This window comes from Ostrinia nubilalis, chromosome 25 (genome assembly GCF_963855985.1).
Source record: "Ostrinia nubilalis chromosome 25, ilOstNubi1.1, whole genome shotgun sequence".
NCBI classification, from domain to species: domain Eukaryota; kingdom Metazoa; phylum Arthropoda; class Insecta; order Lepidoptera; family Crambidae; genus Ostrinia; species Ostrinia nubilalis.
The window spans coordinates 2,224,672-2,239,785 of record NC_087112.1 but is presented as its reverse complement, the minus strand read 5'-3'; the positions used below and the strand labels follow the sequence as shown (position 1 = coordinate 2,239,785).

The window sequence follows — 15,114 nt, the reverse complement described above, 5'->3', positions numbered from 1 at the left end:
CCATCAGGATATCCTTCAAACTCGTGACCATATTAAGACTATATGGTATTGCAGGTCAACAGCAGTCGTTCGTGATGGTGACGTCACGCCACGTGACAGCGATGAGGGCGCTGCTGTGTGCAGCGCAGCGTGACGGAGACACCATCCAGCAGGCCTGGCTGCCGGTGCTCACCACGCTGCAGCACCTGGTAAGAGTGAACCTGGTTACGTCACGGAACCTGGTGACGTCACCACGTGACGCGACGAGGCGACGGAGACACCATCCAGCAGGCCTGGCTGCCGGTGCTCACCACGCTGCAGCACCTGGTAAGTGTGAACCTGGTGACGTCACGGAACCTGGTGACGTCACCACGTGAAGAGGCGACGGAGACACCATCCAGCAGGCCTGGCTTCCGGTGCTCACCACGCTGCAGCACCTGGTAAGAGTGAACCTGGTTACGTCACGGAACCTGGTGACGTCACCACGTGACGCGACGAGGCGACGGCGACACCTTCCAGCAGGCCTTTCACTCGGTGTACGGACGATCTGGTGAAGGTCATGAGAAGCGCCTAAATGCTGAACGGGGCTATTCCCATCACTTTCCCACGCTCCAACTCCTGTGTAGCCAGGATCTACAGCTTGGCCGCCAATAAAAACCCAACCAGTGAAGGTCAAGTTTGGCCCGGGGAAAAGTTAAACTGTCATTGAACCCGCAACGAAATTAATCAGAAGAACATAGGAGGAGTTCGAAGACTTAAATGCTGATAGTGTAGCAGTGTCGTTATTCCCTTCGAAACTGAAGTAGCTCGCTCGGGAGCGAGCCCTAGTCTGAAACGGAGCTGGAGACGAATGTCCAATTTATAATAACTCACGACTCCGTTTCATTGGACTCCGGTGAACACCGTCGGGTTGGGTAAGACCCGCCCTTCGGCCTTAAGTGAGCAGTCCCTGGCGAGGAGAGTCCCAAATAACCCACTGGTCGTCCGCTTCATCCAGTAAAAAAGTATTTTCCGACATAAAAATAGAGCCGGGCTTTGTAGACATCCATAGGGGAGGCCCTTTTCCAGCAGTGGCGGAATTCCTTTGAAAATAACGATATAATGTGACTACATATTGTTTTAAACTTTCATAGTCACTAATAATATTATAAGTTACTCCGTGATCATGGCGCTTGCAACAAAAAACACGCTCAAAATTAAGGTACATGGTAGCAATCGCATCAGTAATATGTAATAATTATAATGTGACTACGTTTTCCCCTCAGGTGTGGATCCTGGGCTTGAAGCCTTCCACCGGCGGCAGCATGAAAGCCAGCCGCGCCAGTGCAGACGCCAACGCCGTCATGAGCACGTCTGCCGTCATGGCCGACCTGCCTGGTGAGTACTTAGAGCATGGACATTCTGGCCAGATTCATTCAGGCCATTCAGATCTTTCTAGACAGAGAGTCGGCCGCTGTTCGCATTTGAATCAAATACAATTGTACAAGTCCCAAAAAGCCTCACTTTCCTAAACCAAAGGCTATACAGGGTGTTAGGTAAATGGGTATATGAGCCGACTCTAGCCCATGTTAACATGGGCATATAAATGGTATGGTGAAGTCAGAAATTTGATAGCATCATTTTATTTTATTTTAATTTTCATACAAAATAAATTTTATAAAATCCGATTTGTATGAAAATTAAAATGGGCTAGTGTCGGCACATATACCCATTTACCTAACACCCTGTATGTATGGGCCGCCAAAAACTTACATACCGCGATTCAACCTACACACAGCGCCATCTATCGACAACTCAAAACACTACAAATATGACGCTTAACATTGAACAGCAATAATAATTTAGTCCTGAAAATCGAGATCATCGTCAATTTGCATATTATTCGCTTTTTAGTTTCTAATCGTTCATAATAATTACATGCATTCATAATAAATAACAAATATGTGATTGGTCCGATTTGGCAGCTCGTAAAAAACATGTCAAAATACTAGTGTCAAATACCCTTTGGTCGATCAAATCGCTAGTGAAAAGACCTCTCCAAAGTCCAAACACTACAAAAACTCCGATTTCATTGTAATTCTTCTTTCCAGCTAATTATTTTCAAAATGTTGTGTAGCAAATATGTTTTATTGTCATTATCATGTATTTAGTGCAATTATTTTGCATGTAACGTGTACACTAACAATCGTTCGCAGGTCAGCAAGTCCCCGTGGCCGAGTCACTCGGAGTCATGAGTGGTACAGTGACATATTACACTCGACGCGGCCATTTTGAAAAATTAAAGTGTGACCTTTTCAAAATGGCCGCGATAGAGAGGGCTAATCAGCTTGTTACGCACTGGGGCGGGCTTGCTGACCGTTACAGTGTGCGTGTGGTGACATTGATGACGTTTAGTAATTTTGAACGGGTGTATCGTTCGATTTAAAATACAACGATACTGACGCTCGTACTCACAAACGATACTTGCTTAAGTGAAACAGCAAATCGAATGCACAGCGTTGAATAGATCTCTGTGATTGGTTTGTGTGTGACCCTGTGCGTCCACGAGCACTGTGAGACCTCATATTAATGTTTGTGAATACGGGCGTGAAACGTCAAGTGGCAAAAATCGGAACTAATAACCCAGTATTGATAGTAGCGCCCTCCTGTAAATGTCATATTTGGGAAACTTCAGTGCTGTCATAGTTAGACAGCACTACTAAAGAGTAGCGCTCGATTTATCATTTTCCACTTGACACTGGCAATAATAAACCTCTCGAAGAGACTTGATTGCCATTAAATAAAAGAAGATTGAATTTCCGTTTCTTACATTCACCAGCTGTCACAAGTGATGCCACACGTCACTACTGTATATTATTTGTGTTGTCCGGCTGTCGCACTGTTGTTTTATTGTTTGACACTGCTCTAATGTTGCCTGATGTACACGTTTTGTTTTTGTCACACCAGGGGGCGCTTATAAGTAAGGCCTAAATGGCTTAAATGTATAAAAGTTTTGAATATTTCGATATGAGATGTTGTCATGTCTCGGGTACTCAATATACTGTTAGTGTGAGAGAGACATACAGACTCTGTGGTTTGTAATTTCTTGTATGTGAGGTTTTACAACTTTTTATTGTTATCTGTTATTTTAAGATTTATTTATCCATAATAGTTTAATACCTATCTTCAGTAACTATTCAACCTTCGCTGTTTGGACGCTTGTACTCGTTCTTATAAATAAGAGGTCATGTCCCATTTTAAAAACTATATTATTATTAAAAACGTTTACATTAACCAAGTTCTCGTTAGAAGATTTTGACGAATTCATTGCGCGAATTTTGTAACACGAGCACATTCTTTTGCAAACCTAACCTTGCACTGAACTACTGGTCCAAAAATCGGATAGATCGACTAACAAATAGTCCCGGACTTATCATTACCATAGATTGTGCCAAAACATATTCTTTAATCCTTGAAAAAGAGGCTGACAATAGTGACTGAGTTTCTTGCGGTGCTTTTTCTCAGCACTGGTCCATTTATTGTCCCGTAGCAGTGGTAGGGTTAATACGGGGACGTGTAAAAGTGCTTTTTAAAAGCCTACTTGAATAAATGAGTTTTTATCCGCAGCCCTATCGGCCATGTTGTCTCGAGTGTTTGAGTCGTCAAAGAATCTGGATGACGTGGCGTTACACCACCTGATCGACGCGCTTTGCAAGCTGTCCAATGAAGCGATGGAGCTGGCTTATTCTAACAGGGTGAGAATGGAGCAAGGTTGACTTGTATCTTTTGAAAGCAAAATTTTTTGTGATATTTGAAAATTTTGACTTATATAAAAAGTTAAACTCAGTTTGAACCCTGGTTTAAATTGACATTTAGTATGGAAATGTCATTTTAAACCAGAGTTCGTCCCGGGTTTAACGTTTTTGTAATAAGGCCCATACAATCAGCGTCAAATAGTTCGTGGCCACAAAGATGACAACACAACCTTATTCTAAAGGCCTATTCAGACCTAAGCGGTATTCGCTACCGTCTGCGGCAGAGAAAACCCAGTGGGTAGGAGGCGGTAATAATACTGTTCAGACCTAAGCGGTATTCGCTACCGTCTGCGGCAGAGAAAACGCTCTAGCCGCGGTACTTGATACTATACCTGAGCGAAACCCGCGTGGTATGTACCTCTACCCACAGCGGCAGCGAATATCGCTCAGGTTTGAATAGGCCTTAATTGTAACAAAGACGTATTGCGAACTTTTTGGCTACTTTGCGTGTCACGAACTATTTGACGCTGACTGTACAAACGGCGTATCAAGGTTAACACTTTGACATCTTGTGTACTTTTTACAGATGCTATTTTGCAAGTGATTTACGTCATTACGTACATATTTAGTCATCGTTCCCTAGAATGAGACTAGATAGAAGTTATCTAAATATCCCTGCTTTTTTACCAAAACATACATATTTTAATAACTTATACATTTTTTGTTTGTCTTACAGGAACCATCTCTATTCGCCGTCGCAAAGCTGTTAGAAACTGGTTTAGCCAACATGCACAGGATAGAAGTAATGTGGAGGCCTATAACCAATCACCTTCTCGAAGTATGTTCCAATATATTTAACCTTTTATGTCCTGAAGAATAACGTCGAAAATTGCCTAAAACTATTTTTAATTTTAGGTATGCCAACACCCCCATATAAGGATGAGGGAATGGGGAGTGGAAGCTATCACGTACTTGGTCCAGGCAGCTTTCCAATACCATCACAATAACCCCAACTTGGTTACTGAGGTAAGCATTAAACCACTCACATTGAAATTCAAAATATCTTCTCCAAAATACCTCCCCACAACCGTCTGGGAGCGTGGGGATTGTAGGCCAATTCTTCTATTTGCTATTGATAAATTGGATGGGGTCGTGCTCCTGCATTGGAGACTAAAATTACCTGATGATTTTGAGACTCATGTGATTGATGTTCGTGCGGAATTTCGTAGAACTGGAACAGGATTGACTGAAGTGTACAAACAAAGAATACTGACAGCCTCCAGTTGATACGGTTACGATCCCATTCCAGGTTGATAAATGTCGTTTAGGCGCGATTGGTCCAATTCGCTATTGGTCCAATTCGTAATTGGTCCAAAATAAAAGGATATCCAAAATGAAAGAAATAAGGCGGTTATTCAACTTTTACTACTATTGCAGAAAAAAGTGAATTGGTCCAATTACGAATTGGACCAATAGCGAATTAGCCCAATAGCGAATTGGACCAATCGCGAATTGGACCAATCGCGCCTAAACGATAAATGTGCGACGTCCTTTATTTCACTTAACACCATTAACTTTCTCCATCTATGGGAATTGTAAACTTTCACAAATCACCACGGCATTTTAAGAATAATACCCTTTTTTGATGATGATTCGCAGGCTCGGCAGCGTCTCCTGCTGGAGCCCTTAGCAGAACTGTGCTCGGTGCGTCATTGTGACGTGCGCGCGCGTCAGTTAGAATGCGCCGCGCGCCTGCTCCACTCATTAGGAGACCAGCTCGGCGCCGCCTGGCCGCTTATGATGGACGTCATCTCCGCCATCCTGGACCACCACAGGTGGGTACATCCTGCCTGAGACCTTGGTGACCCCTTCAAGGTTTCTACCGGCCCATGCTGTCATTGTTATACCTGGTTTATGTGCCCTTAGACCAGTATAATAGGTGGCTACTCTTACTGGAGCCTCTGACCATTGGTTCCCAAAGCGCAAAGACCTTTAAAGAGGGATGCGGGCCATCTGTGTACTTAAGTATAAAAAACCTGCGACCGCTGATAAAATGCATTCCAGACTGCTCGATACGAATAATCTTGACTGGAGGAGGGGCGCGGAATTTTTTGTATGGTCGAAAGAGGGCGCGTTTCAAATAAGTTAGGAAACCCCTGCTCTAGCAGAACTGTGCTCAGTGCGTCACTGTGACGTGCGCGCGCGTCAGTTAGAATGCGCCGCGCGCCTGCTCCACTCATTAGGAGACCAGCTCGGCGCCGCCTGGCCGCTTATGATGGACGTCATCTCCGCCATCCTGGACCACCACAGGTGGGTGCATCCTGCCTGAGACCTTGGTGATCGCTTCAAGGTTTCTACCAGCCCATGCTGTCATTGTTATACCTGGTTTATGTGCCCTTAGACCAGTATATTCCTTGGTTGGCTCATGATGTATGTCATCTCCGTCATCCTGGACCACCACAGGTGGATACATCCTGCCTGAGACCTTTGTGACCGCTTATAAGTTTCTACCGGCCCATGCTGTCATTGTTATACCTGGTTTATGTGCCCTTAGACCAGTATATTCCTTGGTTGGTCCACCACAGGTGAGTACAGGTGACTCCTGCTGGAGCATCTAGCCATTTGTTCCCAAAGCGCAAAGACCTTTAAAGGGGGGGTGTGGGCCATCTATGTAATTAAGTATAAAAAACCTGCGACCGCTGAGCGAATGCATTCCAGACTGCTCGATACGACCAATAAATAATCTTGACTGGGGTAGGGGGTTGTATGGTCGAAAGGGGGCGCGTCTCAAATAAGTTAGGGATCCCCTGCTCTAGCAGAACTATGCTCAGTGCGTCATTGCGACGTGCGCGCGCGTCAGTTAGAATGCGCCGCGCGCCTGCTACACTCGCTCGGAGACCAGCTCGGCGCCGCCTGGCCGCTCATGATGGACGTCATCTCCGCCATCTTGGACCACCACAGGTGAGTACAGGCGACAACTCCTGCTAAAGCCTCTAGCCTTTGATTCCCAAAGAGGAAGGCGTGCCCCCCAGAGGAGGCAAAGACCTTTAAAGCGGGGCACGGGCCATCTGTGTAAGTATAAAAAACTGCCTGAGACCTTGGTGATCGCTTCAAGGTTTCTACCAGCCCATGCTGTCATTGTTATACCTGGTTTATGTGCCCTTAGACCAGTATATTCCTTGGTGTAGTTTACGTGACTACTACAACGTGTATCTGAAGTAGATATTTTTCTCAACACTACTAAACTAGTGAATTTGATAGCCATTGCTCATGCTCTTCTCGTGATAACTTATTTATTCAGACTGCCTCTTGACTTATCACCTTACCTTATCGGTCGGTAAATTTTTTCAAGAACTTGTAATTGCTGAACATCTTGTACCTTACTTCTTTGCTTATTCTTTCACTATCAACTAACCGTTATATTACCTCTTACAGCGAACAACTGATCCGCTCAGCGTTCCAGTGCGCGCAGGTGGTAGCAGGAGACTTGTTGGGCTGCGCTGGTCCTCGCTGTCTACGCCGAGTGCTAAGCTGCGCTGCTGCCTTCGCTTCGCAGACCAAGGAGTTGAACATCAGCCTCACAGCTGTAGGGCTTATGGTGAGTGGCTCCCATACAGATTCGGTTGGGTCCAGCGTAGATTACTGCTGGGTACAGCGTAGAAAGTAGCCTGGTCCTGGTAGAAAGGCCGTGTCCATGGTAGATGGTGACTTGTTGGGTTGCGCTGGGCCTCGCTGCCTGTGTCGGGTCTTAAGCTGCGCTGCCGCCTTCGCCTCGCAGACCGAGGAGCTGAATATCAGCCTCAAAGCTGTAGGACTTATGGTGAGTGGCTCTCAGCATTCCTATGGTCGATTCTAACTAAGGTGGTGGCCGGGGTACAGCGTAGATTGAGGTCGGGTACAGCGTTGATGGAGGCAGGGTTCAGTCTTGATGGAAGCCGGATCCAGTTTAGATGTGGCTGGGTCCAGGGTAGATGGTGATTTGTTGGGCTGCGCCGGGCCTCGGAGTCTACGCCGAGTGCTAAGCTGCGCTGCTGCCTTCGCTTCGCAGACCAAGGAGTTGAACATCAGCCTCACAGCTGTAGGGCTTATGGTGAGTGGCTCCCATACAGATTCGGTTGGGTCCAGCTTAGATTACGGCTGGGTACAGCGTAGAAGTAGCCTGGTCTTGGTAGAAAGTGGCCCTCTTCAGAGTAGATGGTGATCTGTTGGGCTGCGCCGGGCCTCGCTTCTTTGCCGGGTGCTAAGCTGCGCTGCTGCCTTCGCTTCGCAGACCAAGGAGTTGAATATCAGCCTCACAGCTGTAGGGCTTATGGTGAGTGGCTTTCCACACGCAGGTGTAAACGCTGGTTCCAACGTTGGCCGGGGCACAGCGTAGATGGTGACCGGGTCCAGCGTAGGTGGAGGCAGGGTTCAGTCTTGATGGAGGCCGGATCCAGTTTAGATGTGGCTGGGTCCAGGGTAGATGGTGATTTGTTGGGCTGCGCTGGGCCTCGCTGTCTACGCCGGGTCTCAAGCTGCGCTGCCGCCTTCGCCTCGCAGACCAAGGAGCTGAATATCAGCCTCACAGCTGTAGGGCTTATGGTGAGTGGTTCCCAGAATAGCTGCTACGGCCGAGTTCCAGTAAGAAGCGTCCATTACTGAACAAAGTTCTCCCCTAAGGATTTCCACAATGCCCGGTTCTGTACACCCCGCAATCTCTACCCGGAGGGGAAACCCGAGGGACCCCGCGAAGATTTTACTGAATAGAAAATAGAAAGATCACAAACAACAACTGGTATAGTAAATCACCAGTTGTTAAGAATTTTGCTTTGATTATAATTTATAACTCAAGTATGATTATTTATTACAAATATCGACTGCATCCACGACAAGTTTATGATTATAAAATGACGATGATTAACAGCAGTAATATTTACAGCACGCGATTTATTTTTAAACGTCAAATTATTATTGCACAATATTAATATGTTATTGTGTCAACAGTGGAACATCTCCGACTACTTGTACCACAACCGGGACAAGCTGGCGGTGGCGCTGGCCAAGGACGCGGCCGTGTGTCCCGAAGTGCCCAACCACGCCGAGCTCCCGCCACTAGACAAGCTGTGGATGTGCCTCTACATACGACTTAGTAAGTCTGCATCATCTTCTAAATATATAAAAGGAGAAACTGACTGACTGACATATCAACGCACAGCCTAAACGGCTAAACGTAGGCACTTGAAATTTGGAAGGGACGTAGCTTAGGTACCGTAAAGGTGCACTGAGAAAGGAATTCCCGAAATTCCCACGGGAACGGGAATTAGCGGGAAAATCCTTTTGTATGAACAATCTAAACCGCTTAAGCTTATTAGCCGCTTGAAATTTGGCATACAGGTACCTTAGTAAACTTAAAGCTTAGTTACAACAGGATATTGCAAAATTCCCACGGGAACGGGAGTTAGCGGGAAAAAACATTTGTATGAAAAAATCTAAACCGCCGCGTAAGATAGATGAAGGGGGTAAAACGGGATCCACGCGTACGAAGTCGCGGGCGGCCGCTAGTCATATCATAATTTCAGCCATAGGACGTCCACTGCTGAACTTAGGCCTCCCCCAATGATTTCCATAATGACTGGTTGGTAGCGGTCTGCATCCAGCGCCTTCTTGCTACCTTTATGAGGTCATTAGGTCAGCTACTGTTGATGCTCTAGAAACTAGTAAGCTGAAGCACAGAATAATAATAAGTACTCCGTACAGAAGGTGTTTATCGCGAAGGTATTTAAAAAATGTATGCTCAATGTCGTTAACAATATGGTGTAATTTAGCTTGTCTCAAGAGTCGAGCACCATTTTGTTGACAAACGTCAGTGATCGGTACTGCGCCGAAGCCATAGGGCTGACTTTCGGTAAAATGGTGTGTGACGTGAGATGCCAAACTGCGGAAAATGGCGGAGGAAATACATGAATAAGCATGAATTATATTTTGTGTGTCTATTATTATTCAGGCAGTTAAAATACTGCACAGTATTAATTACATCACCGTTTTATCATACATAGTTTATTGTCTTTACAATGCAAATGGGTGAAGAATACACGTGCGTGCGTCATTGCTCGCTCTTGAGTGTCCTGTCGATTAAATATCCCAGTAGGTGCCAATATCTTAGATATCTCGTCTCACCATCATGATGTTTAGTCTTCGCTACAGCTGGAGCACCACCCTCTCTAATGCTTCAAGTGTGATGGGTCGCGCGACCTGTCATTTTCCTATGATCGCGCCGGCGATGTAATTAATACTGCACGCGTTGGTGTGGTTGAAGCTTAACTGATTTACCAGAAGCAAATGGATGATTTGGCGTACACTCCACGCTCTGGCCAGACATGTTGGGGGCTGACAATAATCGTGAACCTGTTTTAGAGAAATGGCGAGGGCATTGGCAATTTATTTTTTGGACTAGGGGGCGATAGATAAAACGTTTATGTGATACTAGCGGCCGCCCGCGACTTCGTACACGTGGACCCCGTTTTTCCCCGTTTTAACCAATGGTACACTGTGATTTAATTACATAAAATTTCTTTATTTAGTAAAATTTCAGTATTATTTACGAACGTCAAAAGCAGTAGTTTGAACAGCGCTTGATAGATGGCGTTGCACGGCTTCGTCGTACGCATGAATATTTACGAACGTCAAAAGCAATGTTGAAAGATGGCGCTTTTTTGTAAATATTTTTCACGTCTTATTTATTTATTGAAAGGTTTGTCACATATCATCATACATTATAGCCTATATGTTATTCTGGGTTATAAACAATAATACTGTAAAGTTTCTTCGAAATTTGTTCAGTAGTTTTTGCGTGAAAGAATAACAAACATGTTGACATCCAGACATCCATACAAACTTTCTCATTTATAATATTAGTAAGATTGCTGTAATTTCTTGATAAATGTTTTATTTCCAGGTGAACTCTGCACGGAACCCCGGGCTCCAGTGCGACGCGCAGCCAGCCAGACACTATTCAGCTGTATCGGCGCGCACGGAACCCTGCTGAGCAAGCCGGCCTGGCGCGCGCTGCTGGCCGTGCTGTTTCCAATGCTGGACCAGGTCTGAATCTACCATAGCAAACAATAGGCTAGATGACAAAATTTCAATTCAAACAAAATGTCCGTCAGACAGATATTTAGAAAATATTAGACTCATATTTTTTATTTTCTTTCATAATTAAATAATAACTGCTACATCGAGTTGAAATTGCGCGATACGTCACGCTTGAGTAGAATTTTTACTCAAAAGTGACGTCACGCGACATTTCAACTCAATATAATACTGTAATTATTCGATTATGGAAAAAAATAAAAAATATGAGTAATTTTTTCTAATTATCTGTCTGACGGACTAAATAGAATTTCGATTTCATTACCCAGTCATCATCCCTATTATTAAGTGGACGTTGTATAGTGATAGCAATCAATGGAGTACTTGTTCTTCAACTATTTATTTTTTCTTTCCTTCTTAAAATCTAACGATACGATAGTAAATTATAAAATAAATGGGTTGGATTTACTGCTGAACCCTATAAATATGTACCCACAAATTACTATCCAACATCTCTTGTGTTCGGAAAAGAAATCATCATAATAAGTGTTTTATTTTATTCTATAGGTTCAAAATCAGTCAAACATCGCAAGTTCTGAGAAGGTGGATACAGGCGAACACATTCTCATACATCACACCAGAAACACAGCCCAAAAGCAGTGGGCAGAAACTCAGGTACGTATCTAAGTCTTTAACCGATATAATTTTACTATCCCACCTCTCATTCCCATCGCTGCACCTCTTCTGTAGCCAGGATCTACAATACCCGACGATAAATATTGCACATCGACCTTTAGAAAGAGACAATCGGCTAATTTCGGTTTCGTAGAGCGTTATCACTGTCGCACTTGAACAATGACTGACAATGACGTTTTGTCAAAGTGTAAACAAACTTTATTTTAAATGTACGAAATTGATTTTGTGAATTAAATTGCTAAAAGCTTTTGATAGTTGTGAAAGAAAAGTGGTTTACAATGTGTTAAAGTATTTGTCGATGAGAAATACTAAGAGATCGGACAATATTTTCATTGAATAATGTTTTGTCAATGACGTTTTGTCAATCGTATAGGTAGTGTGCGACAGAGATAACGCTCTACGAGCCGAAATTAACCGATTCTCTTTCCAAAGGTCGATGTGCAATATTTCTTGTCGGGTACTGTACAGCTTGACCACCATAAAAACCCAACCAGTGAAGGTCAAGATTGTCCCGGGGGAAGTTAAACTGTCATTTGACGGAATTTATAGAAATCTTTAACCGTTATAGGAAAATCGTTTTCATTGGTTTTGAATTTGAACAATAAACCAACACACCAGTTTCATTTAAAAATTAACCTTTATAAGCATAAAAAGTAAAAATTAACAGCAACATGGCTGTAACTAAACACTGCTTTGGTCTTTTTTTATAACAGTGAAATGTAAATTAGATAAAAAGTAATAAAGCATTTATATATTTTTCTAGGTTTTAACACTATCAGGTGTGTCGCGAGTGTTCCACTCCCGGTTCCAGCTGTTAACGACAGTTGGGGACTTCAACAGATCGTGGGCAGCCCTGCTCGAATACATCACAGATTTCGCGTTACGGAGGAGTCATGAGGTACAGTAGAGTTTTAGTTATGCCAATTTTAAAGTTTTTTGGATAGCAGCACAGAATAATAATAAGTACTTCGTACAGAAGATTTTCTTCGCGAAAGTATTTAAAAAATGTATACTCAATGTCGTTAATAATATGGTGTAATTTAGCTTGTCTCAAGAGTCGAGCACCATTTTGTTGACAAACGTCAGTGATCGGTACTGCGCCGAAGTCATAGGGCTGACTTCGGTAATGTGATGATGTGTGACGTCAGGTGCCAAACTGCAGAAAATGACGGAGGAAATACATGATTGAAATGAAACACTCTTGTATGTTGTTCTAACTTGTATTTCAGCACCACTGATTTACACAATTCCGACATTATGACGTCATCTTAATAGTACCTCTTGCTTTGAACACTCAAATCGAACTGACTGTCCAGCGGCATGCCAGCGATAAGGTAACTTCCCCTTCCATCAGTGAAAGTCGACCGGTTCAAAACGACTTATCGACGGCATGCTCCAGAACTAGTCAAATGCAATACTTATTTCATAATTAGCTGTTTTCTTAATTTTTAAAATACTAAAATGTATACAATAAAAATCTAAAATAATTAAATTAAATAATAAATATGAAATAATTGGATTTAATACAAAATAAATTCTAAAATCATTCTAATGTCTGCAAAATGCCTAGGAAGTAATCAAATAAAGTATTTTAATTTAATAATGGGTTTTTGGGTTCTTCTAAAATACAATACAAATACTAAAATTGTTGCAATAACTATTTAAAAGTAACCAATAATCGTATAAAATACAATATAAATTCTAAAATCATTACATTCGGCCATCCGACACCGTGATGCCTCCCGGCATTCACGTCTAATAAGGATTTATTCTAAAATCATTAATATTACTTTTCAAACAATATTACAATATGAAGCATATATAGTAGAATGATAAACAATTGAGAATGTTACTAGGTATGCAAAATCACTTGAAACCTATGTTACAGTTAGGCTTTTACATTTACAAATACATTAGTTTTTATTTCATTCAAAAATACCCAGTAGTTATGATTTTATAGGCATTCAAATTTCGCTTAAATATTGAGTCCCGCCGACGGTCACGTGACCCCGCGTGACGTACATTCACAGTGTCCGCTCACTAGAAAACGGATATAAACATACTTAAATACATTTTTTTTTGTAAATACAAACTTATTATACTTATTAACACCCAGACCCATCACAGAAATTAAAATTGAACCAAACCCAAACTTGATGCGATTGTGTCGTTTTATTGCGAATAGCTGACCCGGCGAACTTCGTACCGCCTTAGCGTAGAGATTTTCTTTATATTTTTTTCCGTAAAAACCTTGTACAGAGTATTAGAAAACTACAAAAAAAAAAATCAGCCAAATCGGTCAAGCCGTTTTCATGTTATGTCGTGACAACGGAAAACGGGTTTCATTTTTATATATATAGATTACCTTCCAGCTCCATCATTAGACCCTGATTACTATATAGAATTAAAGTACTCATCAATACAAAACGAACGAGCCCAAACTCGATGGATTTAAGTCGTTTTATTATAGAGTTCCTATGGCCACCTTCCAGCTCCATCATCAGATCAGCTCCATGTCATCATAATATTGCATGGTCATCCAAATCACATGTGTTTGCGAAATTTCAGCTTAATCGGTTGCCTGGAAGTGGGTCTTAATTCAGCTTGCAAGATTCCACCCATACAAATATGAGCCAGTCACTGTAATATGACGTCACGCGCATAAAATGGCGGGCCGGCCGCCGCCCGCACTTTTAAAATTCAATATCTTGGAAACTAATTGACGTATCGAAATAATTCTTTCACGTGTATTTTTTATTTTTAACAGAGAATACAGAAAGCTAAAAAACAAAATTAGTGAACATTCTTCATTCTATGACAACTTGTTAACAAGTGTTTTAACATTAATAATGCATTTTAGAAACTATTCTTCATATTAAACCAGTAACAAATGTTAAGGGAGAAAAATCTTGTAGGCACTTATACACACTATACATTTTCACCTAATCTATATTATTCGTAATGACTTATTTTATAACCAATAACGGATATTTGCATGAAATTCAGATATTATAGCCCGACCAGGAACATAAAAACCCTCGCCATGTTGCGGAAAACTAATGGTACTAATTTCTTTTAATGGCAACAGTAACTGAAAACTTCATTGACATGTCACCTTGCATGTCAGTCTATTGCTGTCAAAGTGTAAACAAACTTTATTTTAAATGTGCGCAATTGATTTTGTGAATTAAATTGCTAAAATCTTTTTATAGTCGTGAAAGAAAAGTGGTTCACAATGTGTTAAAGTATTTGTCGAAGAGAAATACTAAGGGTTCGGACAATATTTTCATTGAATAATGTTTCCGACAAAGGTTGTCAAATTGACTGACATGTTTATCGTATAGTACAGTCCACTATGAAAATTAGCTGTGGTTTGTTTCAACTACCTATTTTAAAGATTTTTGTCACTTTCTAAGTGTTGAATTTTATGGAATTGGGAAATAAGTACCGAGTTTGAAGCGTTCATGAGCAGACATTGCAGTTGAATATTCAAGTTCTGAATTTGATTATTGATGAATAATAAAATAAATCATACTAGCTCGATTGATGGTTTCATTTAATTTATTTAAACCAGGTTACCTATATAATCTTTATTCGTTAATTTATGAAAATATCAAATTAGGACGTAATCCTGAAT

The 15,114-nt window shown here is 42.1% G+C and overlaps 1 protein-coding gene across 1 annotated transcript in view; it reads left to right on the top strand.

Moving 5' to 3' along the window:
- LOC135084062 (protein MON2 homolog) overlaps positions 1-15,114 on the top strand; it is a 77,442-nt gene that overhangs the window by 31,730 nt on the left and 30,598 nt on the right. Inside the window, exons 18-28 of the mRNA XM_063978805.1 lie at positions 55-188; positions 1,245-1,356; positions 3,586-3,713; positions 4,450-4,551; positions 4,629-4,730; positions 5,373-5,548; positions 7,149-7,311; positions 8,697-8,841; positions 10,648-10,790; positions 11,349-11,456; positions 12,241-12,375. Coding sequence (XP_063834875.1) covers positions 55-188; positions 1,245-1,356; positions 3,586-3,713; positions 4,450-4,551; positions 4,629-4,730; positions 5,373-5,548; positions 7,149-7,311; positions 8,697-8,841; positions 10,648-10,790; positions 11,349-11,456; positions 12,241-12,375 — 1,448 coding nt within the window. The remainder of the gene's footprint in view (positions 1-54; positions 189-1,244; positions 1,357-3,585; positions 3,714-4,449; positions 4,552-4,628; positions 4,731-5,372; positions 5,549-7,148; positions 7,312-8,696; positions 8,842-10,647; positions 10,791-11,348; positions 11,457-12,240; positions 12,376-15,114) is intronic.